General features: G+C 34.5%; 1 protein-coding gene across 1 annotated transcript in view; it reads left to right on the plus strand.

Annotated features, from left to right (window-relative positions):
* LOC140326798 (uncharacterized) overlaps window positions 1–20,995 on the plus strand; it is a 222,399-nt gene that overhangs the window by 33,926 nt on the left and 167,478 nt on the right. The window contains 13 exon segments of the mRNA XM_072405754.1: window positions 303–454; window positions 2,467–2,643; window positions 2,910–3,119; window positions 3,894–4,029; window positions 4,281–4,424; window positions 6,430–6,575; window positions 9,876–10,080; window positions 11,271–11,431; window positions 15,829–15,955; window positions 17,478–17,593; window positions 18,365–18,469; window positions 19,457–19,600; window positions 20,135–20,264. Of these exon segments, the coding sequence (XP_072261855.1) occupies window positions 303–454; window positions 2,467–2,643; window positions 2,910–3,119; window positions 3,894–4,029; window positions 4,281–4,424; window positions 6,430–6,575; window positions 9,876–10,080; window positions 11,271–11,431; window positions 15,829–15,955; window positions 17,478–17,593; window positions 18,365–18,469; window positions 19,457–19,600; window positions 20,135–20,264 (1,953 nt within the window).

Raw genomic sequence — 20,995 nt, forward strand, 5'->3', positions numbered from 1 at the left:
ATTGTCTGTGTGTGTCTGTCATTTGCAACCCCTATTTAATGTACAGCACCGTGTAATTATTTGGCACCATGTAAATACTGTTTATTATTAATATTTTTATTAATATTAATAATATTATTGTTATGGTAACATCATTTAATTCTGAATCAGCTATCTAGTTTTTTTAAGGACTTGTTTTTTTATCAGGATTATGATAAGTAGGAGTTAAGTAGGAATTGGTCATTTTTTAAGTCTTATACAACGTAAGGTGTCCTGTATCTTTTTGTTTACACTGAACAAAATTTTGATTTGTGACTCCTTAGAACACACAGGGGATGTGAAGACAACAGTGCAACGAGCAATGAGAGATTTGAAAACTGAAAGCTCTTTGAAGAACTGTGAAGAAGTCTGGCTGAGCAGAATATTTGACCTTGGCCCTCACAGCAGAGTTATATCACCCAGAGCTGAGAATGAGGTATGGAAAACATTATTGGAAAATCCTCACATTATATGTTCCAATAGTTCTCTCACTTATCAGATGATATCTTGTAAATCTACCGAGCAATAACTTGAGGATACCATGTGGAGGCTTCTGAGAACGACTCCAAGCCTGTGCAGTTCACACAGACAAAACCTGCAAAAAAAATGTGTTAGGCTACCATAGGGTGTGAATGGTAGGGAGTCAGGTACAGAGGTTATGTGTGATTGTTCATTTTAGTCTCCTCATACCATCAAACTAGTATTGTATTAAAGGAAGTAAATGCATTTAGCATACTTTACATTGTACAATGTACACTATAGTCTAGTAACTAGATGTGAAGATTTGGCAGAGCATTGACGGTTACTTTGGGGTATGTGATGGAACCCATCAGTGATAGTAATGGTGGATTCTGGTTTCTAGTCTTTGAAATCTTTCTATTTTTCTATGTTTTGAGACAAGCATAATTCTCTTAATCATATTTTAAAAGTAATAGAATCTACCAGTAACCAAACTCTTTCTGGTTTTATACATATTGTTTTCTTTCCCCCAAAAAATCATATAACTCTTGTGTCCCTATCTTTTTGTTTAGGTTGTTCAAGCAAGGTTTGACAATGTAAACTGCTTTATGTGTTTTATGTTAAAGTATCTGTATTTTTTTTAATATTTTGTGTTTTATAAAGATCAAATAATGTTTTAGGAGACAGTCATGCACAAACTTTGGTAGGTAATAATCGCTTGCTTGCAGCTGTATTTTCTGTATAGAAAGGTAATAGTTAAAGTCTTGCTGCGGTATAAATACGTAAACCTGATAATGTAGCTGTGCATCTTCATTATTATTAGAGTGTACTCCTTGAGTCTGTCTTTTTGATTGGATTTTTTTTTCATTTAAGGAATGATAAAAGAGCGGATCTCTGCCTATTCTAAAATGAATTGATTAGAAATTGTTGGAGTATGTTCAGGAAGTCCCTTGGAGCCTCATTAACCTAGAGCAGTAATCAGTTTGTAAATCATCTTAAGCTCTGTTATTATCATAGTAGTTCTTCTGGGGAGTAAGAGGAAAAATGCTAGGGATATTAGTCGATGTATACTAATAAAATTGCTACAAAAAACAGTTCTTGTTGCAAACTTCATTCCCCACAGTACAAAACTAAAATAAAAAAATAATTATTATGTGTAAAGTCTGTTGCAGTCCTATATTTCTGCTGTATCTGGCAGAATCTTATAACAGACGTGTATTATTTAATTTGAAACATTTTCTTTTAAAATATGTATGGTATTATATAATTTGTACTTTATATTATTCGGTAAAGCTTGGGCAACCAATGTGTAGATAAAATTATTAATGGAAGCGTTGAGAACCAAGGTAGATCAATATGTTCAAGATATGAATGCTTAAAGCCTAGTCATGAATTCAGGGTGTATAAAATATCATTAGTTAAAGTTTGTTGGATCATGGTTGCCTTTAGAAGCAAATTCTACTCTAAACTATGATTAGTGAATGATGTTTAAAAAAAAACATGTATTAGAGCTGTGATGCAAAGCTAGGTATTTAGGCAGTGGATGTGAGAGAAAACGCTAGCTGCATCTGTTCTTAGCACTGTATAATACGAATGACATGTAAATAAGCTAGTGGTGTTGATTGATTGCCTATGTATTTCCTGATAGCTTATAACACAAAAGAGTAAGTGATTCAACAAAACTTTTTCAATGTTTATTCTAAGCAGAACACTTTGCAACCTTGGCCATTCTTTTTTTGTTTAGAGTATTAGTATAACATGAAATATTTTTAAGGGACAATTTGTTTACCAGCATTGACTATATTATCATTGATGTTGCAAAGTTTTCTATGACTTGTGACCAACAGATATTGTAAAATAATATTCTTACATTTTTATTGTATTGGTAGAAGGATGGTATATTTTGTTAGCCACCCACATAAGTTATTACTATAGCTGGACATGTATCAGCATGTTATGTCAAACACATCTCTGTAAACCTTATTTTAGGAACTTGAAAGTTCAGTGTCCGGCAGTCATTACACCAAAGGAGACGTAAGCAGGAACCTGACAACAGCAAAAGGAAGCAGGAGATTAAGCAAACAGTCTGATCGTGGTTTCCACTTGTCAAAGAAGATAGGCAGGGGCAGTACAGTGTCCTTGTATGAATCTCTGAAACATATAGAGGTAAAAAACTCCAACAATTTATTTGCTTTTTGTTGTTTTTTCTATTGCTAAATCACAGTTCAGTACATTTCCTTTTCAACGCCCACACAACCTCAAAAAATACACATTAATAATGACGTTGTAGTTCATTACCTTGTATAAAACAGTCATATTGCTTTGCTTTGAATTTATCATCAATGAACAGTATGATTTGCTTATTTAAGTCTAATGTATTTTTTTTTTTGAATAGTATGCCTATCTGTTTGTATTACTTCACTATTAATTAGGACTTTGGCAAAATCCAACTCCTGAGGAACACAGAGTCTGTATTTGAGGAACTAGAACATCATCAGCTGGTGCTGACCAGTATACAACCTTATGCAGAAGCTGGATCCTTTCTTGATGATGTGACAAAATGGCAAAAGAAGTTACAGGTCATCGAAACAACCGTCCAGCTATGGCTTTCTGTGCAAGATAAATGGACTCAACTTGAAGAGGTGCTTATATATTCAATCTCATACTTTTAGTTTATTTTATATTTGTGACCTGAATGTCTTTTGTAATTCTACATACTGACAAGAACCTAATTATTGTACCTTGACAAATTTCTGTCACAGTTTCCCAGTATCCGCTAAATATTATAAAATTTTAATAATCCCATAAACATACAATTCTCTCCCTCGTTTGTATCATATATATAAAAAAACACTAGTATTTGTGGTACTAGTATACATTTTTGTATGGTTCCTTAAAAACTGTTTATGTTTGTGTCCACATTTGCGTTGTATGTTAAGCAAGTTTGAATGTGATTTGTTTTCAGATAAATAATGATTTTTTGATAAGATCAGTAAGCTCTATTTGGAAACAGTAAAAATGGTAATTCTGGCCAGTGCTGGAAGTACAAGCAGAAATGTGGCTAAATCGGTTGATTACGGATAGTTAAAAGAATGATCAATACATTTTCCAGTGGGCATTCAGTGGCAATAAAGCTGCAAAAAATTTGCATATTGATAATTCTCCACTTTAGTAATGTACTGCTTGATAACATTGTTTTCACAGGGGAGCAACCATTAAATCATGTACATATGTAATGCTATAAAAAATTTTACATTTATATTGCTTCCATATTTTTGAATGACTTTTCCACCTCCCAGAACAAATCTGGAAAATAACAAAAATGAATTGGGGGTGTGTATTTAATAAAAAACATAAATCATATTTAAGAATATTTAAACAGTAAATCTAATTTCTAATGTATTTTATCACAATAGGTATTTTCCACATTAGCATTTCGTGTAGCCATGCCCAGAGAAGCAATTTTATTTGCTGATGTTCATCATCATTATTGTCGACTAATGAAATCGGTGGAAGAAAATCCAAACATCTTGCAGAATTGTATGCGAAGAGGTAAGTGGGGCCTGCGAGGTCATGTCTGGCAATTGCTCCTATGCTAACTACTAACTTATTGCCCGTGGTTAGAAGGAATGTAAACACCTAGAGGGTGTTATACTGTAGAGAAATTTACATTTATTATTTAGTATGACAAATCTGCACAGTTACAATAACTGAAACCTAAAAAATGTGATTCTTGCATATGGCCAGTTGTTATACTATTATAGAAGTGTTGATTGGTGAAGGACAATATATGTGTTTTCCAGGACTGCAGTCACTGCTAGACATGCTGAACTATAAACTTGAGCGCTGCCAGCGTGCTGTACGACTGCACCTTGAACAGAAGAGACAGGCTTTTCCAAGGTTCTTTTTCTTGTCCTTGGAAGACACACTAAACATTGTCTGCTACGGTAAGTCTTTATTAAAAATTAGTTTTCTAGCTTTAGACGCAGCCTATAAATCTTATATTGCCTACATTTTGTTAAGTTATTGTCTGTTTATGTATGAAATAAACCTAGGAAATGATCTAAAGTGAACCTAAACTTTGGACAGCATAGTGGACAGCAGCAGCTAGCTCTCTGAACTTGCCTCTTTCATTGAGCCTGATTTATTAAAGCTCACCTAGGCTGGAGAGAATACACTTTCATCAGTGAAGCTGTCTGATCCAAAAAACCTGGAATGGATCCAGTCCAGGATTGCAATTTGCTGTGTGCAACCCAACATTTTTTTTATTTTATATATTTTTTTAAAAATGTAACCAAGTGTACACAGACTTAGAATATAGTAATTTACTTTTTGTCAAAATGTAATAATAGGAAATATTATTAAAATAATGTATTTTGTGCTATGATCTACATTCATGCAAAGCATTATGTGCTTTTAAATCTGCGTTTGGCGAAACAAGTCTTTTAATATGTAAGTGACGGCATCATATTCCAGTCACCAAATGCTTCTAAATTTTAAGTGACACTAAAACCAATCTGTCTGTGATTCTATCTCATCGGTTTATTGTTCAGAGCAGCATGATCTTCATCAAACTTCACGTATATTATTCCTTGTCTGAGTATTCCCAGCATTTAATTATTTCTCGTTCTCAAGTATTAACATAAATAAAGCATCAGAGGCATCTCAGGTCACTCTAGAGTTACATATGTTAATTTGTAATTCAGGATGTTTCCCTCCTGAACATTTGCAGAAAATTCCCGCTAGCTTTTTCTGTTGGATCCTGACATCAAACTCTGCATAGTCACAAACAACAGCTGATGGTGTCAGCGGGACAACAGAATGCTTCAGCTTGTTCTCAGTGGTGTTCTGTCACTCACAATACTCTAGCTTTCAATCTGATATTATCATCAGCTGTTGGATCCTGTCAGTTTTATTATTCCAGAATCTGAGCATTATCATAATGATAAAATATGTGCCCTATTAAAAGGTGATCTCCTATATCACAATAAATAACACAAATTAAAATCTGATTATTTCTGATTAGGAATGGCCTTTAGCCATATGGTATGTCCTAGAACTCTTTACAACTTCTGTCATTTAGCAGAATGATACATCGTGGTAGCCAGTGGCTACAATAACCCAAAAAGACCACCTTCGTTAATGACAGCACTTTCTATACTTGTACTAAATTATATTAATATTATATTAATATTGATGTTTATACAACAGACAAACATTTTTTAAATAGTGGATTTTGTGTAAAGTTTTATATTTTCAAACCTTCATTCATGAATAACTGAGAATAGGTATGTATATTCAAGTATTCAAACCATCAACAATTCTCTTTTTTTTATTTAACAGGACTAAACTGTGTAAATCTTATGTCTTTCATACTTTGGTTGATGTGCTACATAACTCTATTCTCCAAAATTACAAGCAATTTAGATACATGAAACAATAGGAGAACATTATTTCTACATTACCGTACATTAGTTGTATAATTCCAAGGCTCAAGTTAGAAGAATACATTAGGAGATTAGATTCTGCCACCTGTAGATCACAGGCAATATTTGGAAGGGCAGTTTTATTGAATGATCAGATTGATTAATTGAATCCAAATTATAGATAATCTGAAAGAGAATCGAAAAGGAGTGTGAATTCCTGAAAAAAGAGAATTGGAAAATAAAAGCAAAATATTGTTAAAGCAGGAATGAAGGAGGGATTTAGAGAACAAATAGAAAGGTGGAACATGATAATAGGGCAGAAACCATTGTTATGATATGGAAGTGAAACATACTGAAGAGGAAACTATGTATTAATGCATGCTTGTACTTTTCTTTTATGATTGAAATCACTATAAGAGTTGGCAATTAGGAATACTTTAGAATCATTAACGCTGTTGTTTTATCACTTATACTATGTTATATTTTGCTACCTATTCTTCTCCTGATTTTTTTTTTACTTCTGCAGGTTATGATCTGGATGTATTAAGTAACTACATAGTGAAGATTTTTCATCATGTGCACAGTCTTATTTATCAGTTTGATTCAGAACATGAGTGTAACCAAATTTTGGGTGTAAGAAGTTTTCTAGGGGAAGAACTTTACCTTACAAAGGTGAGTAAAACAGTTTTTTGCTTCAAAGCATTTTAAAAATGTTCTAACCTATTTCAGTTTTGCTAAAATTATTAAAGATACCAATAACATATTTATATAAATTAAATGTACCTTTAATAATATAGTACACCTATCACATCTTTTTAAAATAGTAAGACTTTTAAGAGTATTTTAAAGGCACTGTAATTAGAATAGGACATTATCTTAAGAAAACAAAGATATTTGTTTCATTAGTGTCAGCCTAATTTCAGTTTACACTTCCCTCTATAACTGTTTATTCCTGGGCACAGATTCTGCAATTCTTGCATTTGTCAGAGATTGTATCAGCTGCAGTAATTTATGTGGGAGTTAGTATGAGGAACCCCCCTAACACCACCTTTATCTCCATCTGTAAAACTATAAGAACTTGTGGTCGTCATTGTCTACATTGGGACTTTCTGAGAGTTACAGTTCCATCTCCTGCCCCACTCAGGTGGTGCCGAGAGGCTAACTGACACCATTATTAGTCGAGTAGAAACTGGCTACTTACAGTTCACATTAATATTTGGGTAAAGTAAACAGCAGTAGCATGAATTGTAACTAAAGAACTTCTTCAGTGGTCCAGTAAATGTTATTTGCACCTCTGGCCCACAAAAAAATTGACCTTAAACAATAGCAGGGCCATCGATTTTTTGGTTCTCTGGGGAATAGTAATAGACGTGACTACAGGGTCTGTAAATGCTAGAACTATATAAATACATAATAATATTAACTGACATTGAAAACACATTCTTTTTCTTTGTGGCCTTGTAATGTGTAAACAACAAACAGTCCTCCTTCAGTTCAACTTTGCCCTTCTTCTTTCAGCACTTTAATATGAGTTAGTAATGCTTTTCATTACAGTGACTGGGCAGTAGCGATGCAGAGCATCAGGCGCTGGGTGAAAACAAGCAACCATTATTAACTTCTAATGATATAGCGCTTGCATATTACACTGCACTTTACAAAGTCAATAGTCATGTCACTAACTGTCTCTTAAGGAGACTCACAATCTAATGTCCCTACCATAATATTATGCCATAAACCCAGTCAAATGACAATTTTTTGAGGAGAAGCCAATTACCCTAATTATATGCATTTGGGATGTGGGAGGAAACCCACAGAAACGGGGAAGAACATACAAAACTCCTTGCAGATAGTATCAGTGCTGCAAAGGCCAGAGTGCTAACCTCTGAGCCAACCATGCTGCCATGGACCAAGGAAACTGCTCATTGTTTTCATATTAGAACACACACTATTAAGGACCCTAGGATGCTATAGTAAAGAACACACTTGATGCAAAGGTATCTGCAATAGGGGTTACACAACGTATATATTTTTATATAGGCAGAAAAGTGCATTAAGAAGCTTCTAAAAAGGAGATAATAAAATGCATAAGAAGAAAACTTGATTAAAAACTATGATAATAAATGAATTTATTAAATAACTATTCCCATCTGTTAAGTAGCAAGGCTAAATGCATCTGAAAAGCATGTGTGTTTTATCCTTAAATGCCTTCTGCCAAGACAGTGTAAACGATAATATTAATACACTGCCATGAGATGCTAAATGCCTCTGCTATCACCAGTGAGGTTATGTATGCCCTGATAGTCAAATGATCTACTGCAGCTCTTAGCATAGTCTATTTGAGTTATATATAGTTATATGCATATTTTTTTTATCCCACACTGGACAGTAGAAAAATTGGCCAAGCCTCCTGCCAGGTAAGGTAGAATTTAAGGCAAATAGCTCTATACACACCTAACATACTTGTATGGCCAGTTTCACCTAGCAACATTTATATACAGGTGTAACCTGAATGTGTATTGGGTGGTGAATAACCCTCAGCATGTTTTGGGATTCTGCCTGCCTGCTTTTCCTGTCTAAACACTGTCCCCTCCAACACCCATTGTCTGAAAACAAGTCAGATTACAGCCATGAGCCTGATTTATTAAAGCTCTCCAAGACTGGAGAAGATAGACTGTCATAGGAGAACTTTGATCATCCAGCAAATCTGGAATGAATCTGGTCCAGGATTGATAACATTTGCCAACTGTCATGGTCATGAATAGTGCATGACCTGCTGAATATTACTAACTGTGAGAAGTTAATATAATGGGATATTTTGCATGGTTACACTAGCATTATACTTAATAATACATCCAATCAGGACTGCCATGCACACACCTAAAGATGCAGTTATATTCATGTGCCAAATGGTTTGGCATTCTATCCATCAAGAAGTATAATGCCAGATAACACAACCTGGTTGGTGACTTCACTTTCCTCCATTGAACTTAAGCAGTGACAACCTTTGTACCATCCTTCTGATTGGAGAGTGAGGAGCATTATCACCATGATAAAGTTATCTTTCTGTTCACAAATATCTTCTATCAGCAAGCTCCTTGACAACACTATGCAATGCATTATAGCGCTGAGTGCTGATCATTTCTTACCTCCTCTGGGCTTTGTTTTGCAAGGTACAGGAAAGAATACTTATATCCGCTAGTTTTAAAATTACAGGTAATGGTTTTTAAAGAGTACAAAACTGGATGAAATGGCGTTTCTGTATTTGCTAGTAGTTTAGGTTGAATAATGTTATAATAAAAGTTTGACTAAAATACTCAGTGAAGTTTTTTTTTTATTTGTCTTCCACTTTAAGCGCTTCAACCAAGGAAGTGTAATAGCAGATTTATTTAGCAATTCCAGCAGTACATGAACCGCTCTGGGATATGATTTGTCTCTTATGCAGTTCAGTAAAATGCAGTATAACACCATTAAACTTTGCTTGCACTCTATTCATTTTTAAAATAATACTGATACTTATTGTCAAAATCAAAAGTAAAAGTTGTTTACTCAGCCCTTAGCAGGTTCTGTTAAGTAACAGAAAGCTTTACAGCTCACTATTAGTTAAGAAGCTTTTAAATATTTTCTTTAAAAAAAAAAAAGATGATTATGTAAAATAATTCCAAAATATTCAGCAGTGTTTCAGACTTTTCCAAGTTCCAGTCATTTTATAGCATTTTATAGGAGGTTTTTGACTGACTGGTGTTTGTGTGGTCTATAGTGTACAGTTTTATGTAGTATATCTTATTTTATATTCACCATCTTTTCTCTTTCTTTATTGATGCTAATATTTTATTAAATACATGGCTTGAATAAAAAAAAAATATTCTCATCAAAGAAAATATCAGTATGATCACAAGCAACTTGCTGAGAAGTTTAGAAAAGCTCCATCCTGACCAGTTCCTAGCTTGTAACTTGTTTTCTCTGTGTTTGCAGGCTCTTGAATGTAGTGGCCCTGTGGAGAATTGGCTGCCACAGCTTGTAAACAGCATAAAAGCATCTCTTCAGCATCACCTCTGGGCAGCCATGGAGCACTCCAGCACCGCTATAACAAGGAGAAAACAGATACACAGTGCCGGGGCTCGGCGGGTGCTCATAAACAAAACTTTCTCCATGGGGGAAACTGCTGCAGATGAGAAAAGTATGTAATATTCACTGTTTCCAAATAACTTCACCGGATTCACAGCAATGCTTTATGAATGAGAAGCTATAATGTTTCCTATTTATCATGATTAGTTCTGAAAAATAAAAAAAATCCTTATTTTAATTAAAGAGATTTAGTCTTAGTAGAAACAACCTGCTTTTCTGCTCCTTGGATGAGGGTTTACAAACCTTGCCTCTTGCAGACTAATCGCTGACTTATTGAACACTTTTGGGTGTGTCAGATGCCATGTGTTTGCCACTGAAAGTTGTATTTTCGCTATTGTGTTCAGTAGGGAAGTATTTATAATTAGAGAGGTATTTTTGCATTTTACCTGAAAAATGTGCCTGCAGAAAGTTCTAATCTAAAGGTAAGCGATATTTGCTGGTAATATTTGTTGTGACTTGATCTGATGCCACTTTAGTTGTTTCCTTTTGTTAATAGCTCAACCATAGTCCCAAACCATTCACTTGACTGGGTTGAACCCTTTTTGTGCACGCAACTGTGCCATATCATGGCACAGTTCTGGAAAGCATTGAGTGGCTTTTGGATGTGCGGCCACAGCTGTGTGCAAATCTGTTTGGTTGCGATGCAGTTTGCTTTTTCTGGCCACAACAACTGTTTGCTTTAAACCCAGGAGCAGAAAACCATGTCGTTTTACACTGTGGGTCTGAAAGAGCCCTTAAGATAAATATTTAGGTATTTGTTACCAAGCCTTTTCAGGCCAGATAATGGAGTTGAAAACAAAGAATATGAAATCCTCAAAGGGGGTTTTCTCAATCAGTGAACTCATCCCTATTTTCATTTATAATATTATGAATAATAATAGAAGTTAATGGTAGAAATCATTAACCAAATGGCTCCAGTGATTGTTCTTCTAACAGTTTCTTAACATAAATTATTCCTTAAAGGCCAATCCTATACAAAATGTAGACTTCAACATCAAGCTATTGATGTAGCTGTTTAACTGTCATACTTGATACAGTTAATGAGATGTGTCAATTCTGTAATGAAAGAAGATGGGATCTTTAATAAAATGTGATGTGTACTGCTGTTATAATACTATGTTAATGGTGTATGATGTTCAATTAACCTAGATAAATACTTTAATATGTGTTATTTTACTTTTAAAAGTAAAAAAAGGCAATATACAATAATTACACGAGGTTTTGTTATCTTGTCATCTTTAGAAAAGGGAACACTCCAAGACAATGAAGACAATGAAGTTGGAAATCAGCAATCTAGGCATTGGGTGCTCTCCACACTAAGTGATGTGGCTTACCTGTCCACACAGATTAGGTTCTGCCAAGAATATACCAGAAACAATGAAAAAAGGAGTGAAACAATGCAGGTATTGGATTTATAAAAGACGGTTGTGATGTTGAACATGTCAACTAAGATGTGGCCACCTTACTAGACTAAATTGATCTTCCATAGGTTTAGTCTAATTTACATAAATGCATCTCGCCAGCTGTCTGAGCAAAAGTTCCTGATCAATAGCAAATTCCTGAATTACTTTTACTTTTTTCTTTTACTTTTCAGCTGAACCAATTAGACTTCTGTAGAGCAACTTAAGGGTCCATTTATTGTATATGTAGTGTAGTGTATATGTTGTGTGCTTTTTGTGTCTAAAAAGCACATGTTAATGTTTTTGAAAACTTCGCACTGCAACACACTACATTCACTAGAACTACGGTATGGGTCTCAGTGCATCGGGGCACCAACTTAGGAAACTCAATCCTGCAATAAATCTAAGCATTTTTGCATCAAGATTTAGGATTGTATTATTTTTAGTTTTTCAAGGAGTTCAATAGATTAACACGAGTTATGTAAAAACCAGCTTTTTGTCCATAGAAACTTTTTGGATTTACCATTTATGTTAAGGCCAGTTTTATATCAGGCCTAGAAAGTCCAACCACAAACAGTTTGCACCCAAAGCCATGCACTGTTGTATTGCTTAAAACAATGGTGTTAAACAGTCAGTAATATATGTATTACCTTTCAATCTTAGATAACCTGAAGAACTGGCTCCCCTGGATGTGAGCTAATTGGCTGCTACAAATTCAAGAGGCCAGTCACATAAACTCTAAAAGATATTTTGCAGTAGCCTTGTTTGACAGCAAATTGCTTCAAGAGGGGAAAAGCCAGCTGCATGTTCCATACACTTTTTACTTTCCTCCAGCAACCTCCATACCCAGCTATTCCCTTTGTTTCCCTTGTGCCATTGCACTACCAAGTCTAGTTTACCCCTCTCCCACCATCTGTTACTAGGGACATGGGTCAGAGTCCAAGAGAGACACCACATGTGACTTCACATGTGTAGGGATCAAAGCCACATCTGCAAAATGGTGAAGATGCTGACCTAAATTTCTTCTTAGGAGCCAAAAAATTTCCAAAATTCTTATTGGAAATCCCAGCCATGGTCTTAAGACTAAAATGCTAGGTCTCAGTTAATGCTGGATTTATTAATAGGATATTATTACAAGAATTTACAAGAAAATTATTTTATGAAAATATTTAATATTTTACTTTTAATGTGAAGAAACTTGAGGAAAACCTCTGTAAACACAATTTGCTCTTTATAGAAAGTAAATGCAAACTTATATTGACAACTTTTAGTTAATGGTATAAAACATTGCAATTGGAGATTTCAAGCACAGAAAACACGTTTTTTCTCTTAACTTCTTCATTAACCTAAAACAAATTTAGGATATATTTTGATTATAGAAACCTGAATGGTAAACATATATAAGTTCTTACATACACTTACATATAGTTTTCTGTGGAGATTCAATCACAGCCTTTGTTTTTCCACATTTACTCTTCAAACTTTCACAACATGCTAAGAAATTGAAAATAGCCTTAAAAAGCATCTGATAAAAGTGTATGAAACTTATTTTGTACATGGATTTTGGTTGTGTTTGTTTACCATACATTATAGTAGTAAAGTAGTAACAATTGTATTAGAGTTCCTATTTAGGGTTTACCACTGATAACTTATGTGAACAAGGAAGAAACAGGATTAAAATTTATTTTAAACTAAAAGTGTAGAATACTAATATTGCCAATAAATATTGAAGAAGTTAATGTATAAATAGGTTTTGTAACCTGTACTAGGAATCTCACTGAGGGGTCCTGACAACCCCAGCACTTTCTTTTTCACTTCATTTTTTCCCACTTTATATAGATTTCTATGATGGTGGGTTTAGACGCATCACACATTTCCATTTTTTTCAGTAAATATTTTACTTTGCCGTTATCTGTTTTGTTGTTGAAAGATTATAATATCTTATTATTAGAGATAACTGCTGGGCAGCTATAGAAAGTTTTTAACACCTTAGAAAATGCCTACATGCAATGCCAAGCACTTCTGATGTAGGTGCTTGTTAACATTCTCTAGGTAATTATCTTGGACTATGCTTGAATCGTTTTCTTTGTACTGATACCAGGCAGTTTCTGGGGCCATCTTTCCGTAGTGGTGCGGTAGAAATCATTATTCATCATTATTGACCACTTCTAGAGGGGTTATCAGGATTTAAAAAAGTAGGAAATCTAAACACTTGGCCTAAATTCAGTTCATTGTTTTCAAAGGCCCATGTTGTCTCACAAGTTTTAGGACTTATATTTTCCAAGACCTTTTCCCTGGGGGTATAAAATGATATCTATATAATGAGGGAAAAATATTTCCAAAGCCTGGAACGGTAGGATATATATCCCTAGCGACTTTCATTTTCTGAATTTTTCATAATTTCCAGGTCACAGAATAAATTTACTGAAAACTGTGTTTTGAAATATAATGAGGATCTTGTCACTTTCAAACCAAATTTTGAAATCTCATATCATAGGTCAAAGATGCAGGTGCTGTATTTATCATTTCGAGGACACTGTGGGCCTAGGACCTAAGACCTCAGAGTAAAAAGCTATAATGACAGGTTTTTTTTATTTTATTTTTTTTTAGATAAAAAAAGTAAAGAAACACAGAATAATTTTCTTCTTTACTTTAATGCATATTGTAGCAAAATATTATTTACCATTGACGTTTTCCAAGCAGCAAGTGTTCTAAGACTCTTCACAGCTTGTGTCGTCTATGGAATTACCTCCCACAGTGCTTCAATGCTAATTAGTTAGAGTAACATATTACCAGGGGATATGCAGAAACATGTTCAAGACATTTCAATTCTCTTTGACAACTTTTTGTTTCTTGAGAATCTGTCAGAATATATAAGTGAAAATTGTTTGAAACAGAGGCAATTTATTATTCATACTCATGATAATTATTAGATAACTTAGTATAAGGAGCTACTTATGAATTAGCTGATATTACTCATACCAGTTGGAACATGCTTTTAATGGGCAAAGTTTTTTTATGCAGAAATATTATACTCTTTTTTGTAACACAGATGTCTGGCAAGTCAGTCGGAGGGCTTTGTCTATATCAGGGGGTGTCAAACTCTGGCCCGTGGGCCGAAAGTTTCTTTTCTTGTCCCCCAAAGAATTCCGAAAATGAATTACATCTGGCCCGCCCGACCGCTTTTTCCCAGCATTACTTGCGTGTATAGACCAGCGGCCTATGCGCGGCCCCGCATTGTTCTGTTCTATTGACTGTTCTGTAGATGCAAGTAATGCTGGGAATTGTAGTTGAGGTGAGATATCTCTGGCCCTCCCCGCCCCCTCTCACACATCACAGGAGCCTACAGTAATACATTGTAACTGTAGTTCTGCATGCAAATGATAGAAACAGCACAGGAGTGCAGCCATCATTTAACCCCTATTCAGAACCTCTGGCTGCCTGTGCTAAAAATCCATTGTAACCAATACAGTAGGCTCATTGCTATTCATGCTGATTTTCAGTTAGCATATCAATTATTTATCCTCCCTCTTGAACCCTTGTCATTCTCTATAAGGTATTTACAAAATTGCCAAAATTTCTGCACAGTGCATGTTTTAAGCCAAGACTGGTTACTAGCTTGCAGCACAGCACAGGTTTGTTTTAGTGTGTAAAAGTATTGACACATTAAAAAGTAATTGTATATTACTCTTTGGATTTTGAAAATTTAAACAGTTTTTAGCCCAAATATTTTGGGACACAAAGTTTGTTCCAGTAACAATTGCTGCATGTGTTAGGCAAATTATACACACACTTAAATTATAACACTAAAATAACAAATATTGATTGGCCCCTAACATCAATTTAAATAAAAATTTCAAACATAATCTAAAACTGTGTTGCTAAACCTAAATTTTAAATATATCCTATCATAAGAAAGGAAAATATAAGCAGTGTTAGTAAGCCTCACTGAAATATATCCCCATTATAAAATACTGAAGTTCTTCATTGAGTATAATTTATATTTTATTTAGTAATACATTTGGAAATGTAAAACTACAAATACAAGAATGGCCTCCACCTTAAATGCCAAATAATTAATTTATTGTAGATTTGTCACCTCTTTTCCCTATGTCAGCTATAGACATAAGACTAAGACGTTTCTATTGCTATCTGAACTGTTAGTTGTAGAGGCTACACATAATGGTGTTATTATGCCTTTTATTATTATATGTGAAATAAATGATTACAGTAATATGGTGTCAGGAACATTTGCAGAATATTGCATCACTCTCCTGCATGAGCTGCCAATGAGGTAACCCTAATAACCCAATCATAATATAGTAGTTTGAGTTAGGCACTCAGTGAGCAAAATCATTTTGCTGACTCTAGCAATAAAATATTCTTCCTTTTATTTATAGGGCTGCCTTAAGGATCTGACAGAAGGAATTGAGTATGCTGCCAAGATATTAAATGAAATTCCCCAGGAAGACATTCAGCTGCATTCTAAAAGAAGCTCAAAGGCAGAGAGGAAAGGAAATGGGCAAGGTAAGTCATACTTAATGATCTTGGTTGGCGTCCATTGATCTGTTCCAGGATCCTTAGAGACTTTAATATTTATAAAAGTCTTTTAAAAAGGTCTGGATGTTCATTGTTAACAGTTGTGATTCCTGTTGTACATTTGTGTTAAAACAAGCAGGATATTTTTTTGTGATCAAACAAAATGCTTCATGTAAAGTGGTTCAAAGTATGTCTTGAAAATAAAGTATTGGGCTCATAAAGGTTTACACATGTGTCATAAATTATACCTCATGAAGGTCATATATAGGGCCAAGTATATAAACCCTATAGAAATTCAATCCATCCGTTACTTGTGACACACATTGCCTTTGGGTCATTCTGTTTAATGATAATAATCAGGGATTCTGCTTATTACTTGATGCAGGTGTACCTATAATTTAGTAGTCTGAGTTAGCTCATGACTTCTCTTTTAGAGGAAGAGAATATTATTTTTAACATTTTCTATTATAGAGAATTATTATTACTTTTAAAAAGAAACTTTTCACTAAGGCAAAACAACAATGTGAGAAGCCTGACATTGATAGAAAGTATTATTCTATGTTGTCTAGCTGCATACAACTTCCATTTGGATAACATGAGACTAGTTAGTTTTTATCAAAAATACTTTTATTGACTGCCCGAGTACTGGTATAAAGGCAAGAAGGAATATAGCAGCATTAGGTTTTTTTCTTTTTATGCAACAAATTCTCATCAAGTGTTATACAGTTAAAGAGGATTTATACTGTAAAAAGTAAAAATATTGCAGGTTCTTTGTTGCAGAAGGGACAGACTACAATAAAACAGACTTATCTGCCCCTTCGGAATTTAGGTACCCTCTCCTTTCCTTTCTCTGTTGTGGGCACTGGCATCTTTACCTTGTCCTTTTCTGGGTATAGGATATTTGCCCATCATTACTGGCCAGGCTGGAAGAAGTAACTCCTGCACAAGTATGTGGGAATTTATTTGCAGAAAGGAACATTTCCTGTCTCTCTTGCAATAAACAACCTTCCTGCTTGCATTTTTTTATTTTTTACCACAATATAGTTCTATTGTAATTGTATTTTCCAGGGATAATCACTACAATTCTCTGACTTTGGGTAAAGATCTTGGAGATCATTTGTGAATATTTTTAAACCAGTAAAGCAGTAATAGCAGTAATCATCATATATAGTGAGCATGTCATAAAAGTTCGGTTTAGAAATACTCAAGCATGTGGTATAACCTCACTTCTTTAAAACAGAACATATACAAATGAGACAGTCATTAATAAATCCAGGTTAGACACTGATGGAATCTAATTACCATGCTAATTAGCCACAGAACATATGCATTACTTTGCACCCTCACTTTTACTAGTTAAAATATCTAGCAGAATTGGGAAGTTGAATATTTATTATATAGTCTATGACGTATGCAAAATTAGTATTAAAAACTACCTTGAATATTTTTCAAACAAAGCAGTTTTATGTTATCCTAAACTTTTCAACTTTGTCTGATTTATTAATTCTAGATGAAAGTGATGTTTCAGAAAAACAGCAAGATATCAACTCTAAAGCTCCTAAACCAATGCTGTCTGCTGATGAAGTATTAAAGTTAACCAATCATATTCTCCTACTTTTATATCAGGTACAGTACCTTCAAGGACAATAAAAAGAGTGTAATAGACCATCAATTCATTGTATCTTTCATCTCTTCTACAATGCTCATAACAAAGGTGCTGATGCTACAAAAAGCACTATTTTTATGTATTCTGTGCTGTTTTTGTCTTCTGAAAAAGAAGAGCTGAACAGAGTTGAAAAAATACTCACATACTCCCCAAACATCCATTGGTTTTTTACCCCTGAAATAATTAGATTTTATATTTTAATTGAACTAAACAAAAGTTTGCTGCTACATACTGCCCCAGGACAACTTACAACCACAGTTCCTCAATAGGCAGTGGCAGCAGCTCATCAAAAACCATTAGTGTGATGTATCATTGCATATCAGAAATGGAGTTTGTTGGGAAAGCCTGCACACTGCGGATGGAAGAAGCACTTTTATTGATTCTTGTGAGCCCACACAGATAAATTACGGTTGAGACAGATGTCAAAATATATGCTCTGTGCCAAAGATGATGGGCCTAGTGTTGAATGTGTCCCTTTGGGGAGGTATGCTGGGGAGTTCTTTATGTTCTGCAACACACAATCTGGCAAATGTCAATTGTGGATAGACTAGCAGTATTTCAAGGCAAGCAATGGCTGCAATTTACTATTATACATACCGTAATTCTGGACAATGGGGTTTAAGGGAGGATGTTGTTAATATTAATTGTTGCTTATCACAATCGGTCATTTAGTGATCACTTGATGGTATAGTAACAACTTAACAACTTACCATTTCCTAATTTAATTTTAGCGTGATGTTACAAGTCAGCTTCTGTCAGGAACAGCACCATTATGGAAACAGGACCAACCATTGTGCTATGAATTTGATGAGAGTACCAAAGAGATTGTTGTCAAGGTAAATTCATCAACAGAGGCATTTTTTGTACCTCCTTGTACACATGTCAGATATGTTGATAACTTGGTTCACTAAGTGTATTCTATCCTGGGCTGTGTGTCCTCTCATGGCCTCTCCACTACCATGCATACATGCGTTTGTCCTGTAGCCTCCAATCTAGAAGACTGTGGGTGGATGCCTTTTTCAATATGGCCTCTGAAGAATAGGATATAAATTGTATATTATATAGAATAAAACCTTAGTGGGTTAATGAGGACTAGACTGTGTGCTGATCTAAGATGAGAGGCATAGCTAGAATAAAGAAAATGTAAGGGGGCTTATAGGACTGAGTTATTTGAAATTAAATTTGTGAGAGTTATAGTTAGAATAGGGAGGACGGAAGGCTATTAGTGTTTTGTGTTTGTGTTTTGTGAAACTAATCTGTGCCTAAATTAGGGCAGCTTATCTGTCACACAAATATAAAAAGAGGCTGCTTAAATATTAAGAATAGAAAGTAAAAGTACAAACTTTAGAACTAATGATTCTGCATTTCCTAAAATAAAATAATACTATTTATTAGTATAAAATAAACACTATCAACTCAAGAGGAAAAAAGATTTATCCAGACCAGTAGTTTGGATTAGTAAATATATTGTTTCACAAATATAGAAAAAATAATTAGAGTCATATTATACAAATAAATTCTGATATATGCTGAAAAAAATCACTGTTGAGTAGCTGTTTCAAGATTATGTATAGATATAATTTAGTTATATTCTAATGTATAAAGTTCTTTGCTTTAAAGGTTAAAGAAAATTTGAGAATTGTGTTTTTATAGTTTATTTAAACAAGAAATTACATTTTAAGGGCAAATTTAAAGTGAAAGGAAGCCTCTGATTGCAATAGTGAATAAATATACATAGATTATCTAATTTTTTAAAATTCTAGCCCTTTTTTGTATTTATTATATAAACTTTGTTGTGATTGTAATGTGTTTGCTGTATGCAGATTGGTGATGCTGAAGTCCAGTACGGTTATGAATATCGAGGATCAGCTAAACATATTCCTATAACTCCTTTAACTGAACGAACCTATCTCAGTATCATGGGAGCAGTGTCTGCTGGGACTGATGTTTTGTGTGCAGGCCCACAGGTAAGGTTTAAAGAATACAGTATTCTCAAACTTCTGCTCCACGCCAGATAACTTTTGTAGCCTGCCATATTTCAGATCTACCATCTAAGTTCATTTTTTTAAATGTAGTGGAATGGTAATGTTGAAACTTAACAATTTAGAAGATCACTTTCCTCCTTCAATGTAGTCTCACAGGAAATTAAAATTATGAATGTAACATTAGGTTAAGATCAACTCCGATTTACATGGGCAGAAATTAGCTAACAGTGCCTTTTCGCTGGCTTATTCATACTAGTGAGTTTTGGATGCTTAGAGTGTAAACATAAGTGGTATCTAAACTGGGTATGTTGGGATCTGGAAATTCATGGGGAAACAAGAATAATACAGTCCAACAGGATATATACAAAACATACATAATCAATGTAAAGTAAGATATATAATACAATGCCATAATGTACTTCGGAAGAACCATTACAACAAAAACAAAAATAGGCTGAGAGACCAAATCTTGCCAGCCTACAATGTTTCACTTTAATATGTTTTACATTTTACTAGGCATCTGGAAAGAAATCTACTATCCAAGAGTTATCTCTGGCACTTGGAAAGCCTCTTTTCTGCTTTAGTTGCACAAACTCCTCAGATAATGGCATTTTCCAAGACATCTGCAAAGGGCTGGCTGCTGCAGGTACAAGCTTTTTCTTTTTATATTTTTTTTTATATATGTTAATGTTAAAGGCATAAGCTTTAAATACATACTTTTTTGTGAATATTATAAACAAGTGTTGTCCATTTCTACCGTGCCATTGTTTCCCTGGACTTCTTGGCCTGCAATGTTATCTTTGCTTTCTTCTTCATCAGGGGCCAGCTGTCTCTTCCTGTTTCGCAAAGTTGGCTAACCAATGATGCCTGCACAAGATATTACGCATGCTCTTTAGAGATGGCATAGGAGTGATGTATTTGTAATTTTATTGCAGAAGGGACACTTCCTGTCCAATCTGCAATATAAATCCTACAAGGGGTACAGAGAGTAGAAAACTCAGTGCTGGGGTGAGAACATCATAACGGAAGGTGAGCAATGCTTGCTTACTATATTTATACCAAAGGATTACTATATTAGACAAATAGACAATTATGGGCTCTATGTATAATGGTATAGCTTAGATTGGAGGGTGGTCATATAGTCGGGTGAGTCCCGGAACAAAACCCAATAAAACCACCTCTGGTTATGCTTGTCTTCCATGCCGTTTTATAGGGGCGGTCAGGTCTTCCATTATGTACATTTCATTAACTCGCTGAAACCATTGGGAGATAGTGGGAATCCCTGTTTGACGCCATAATGCAGGTATGCGGGCTCACGCTGAGTCAATTAATCTGATAAGTAAGGAACTACAATAAACCTTTCTTGGGATTGTGGTA

The sequence above is a fragment of the Pyxicephalus adspersus genome, chromosome 1 (genome assembly GCF_032062135.1).
Source record: "Pyxicephalus adspersus chromosome 1, UCB_Pads_2.0, whole genome shotgun sequence".
In the NCBI taxonomy this organism is placed as follows: Eukaryota; Metazoa; Chordata; class Amphibia; order Anura; family Pyxicephalidae; genus Pyxicephalus; species Pyxicephalus adspersus.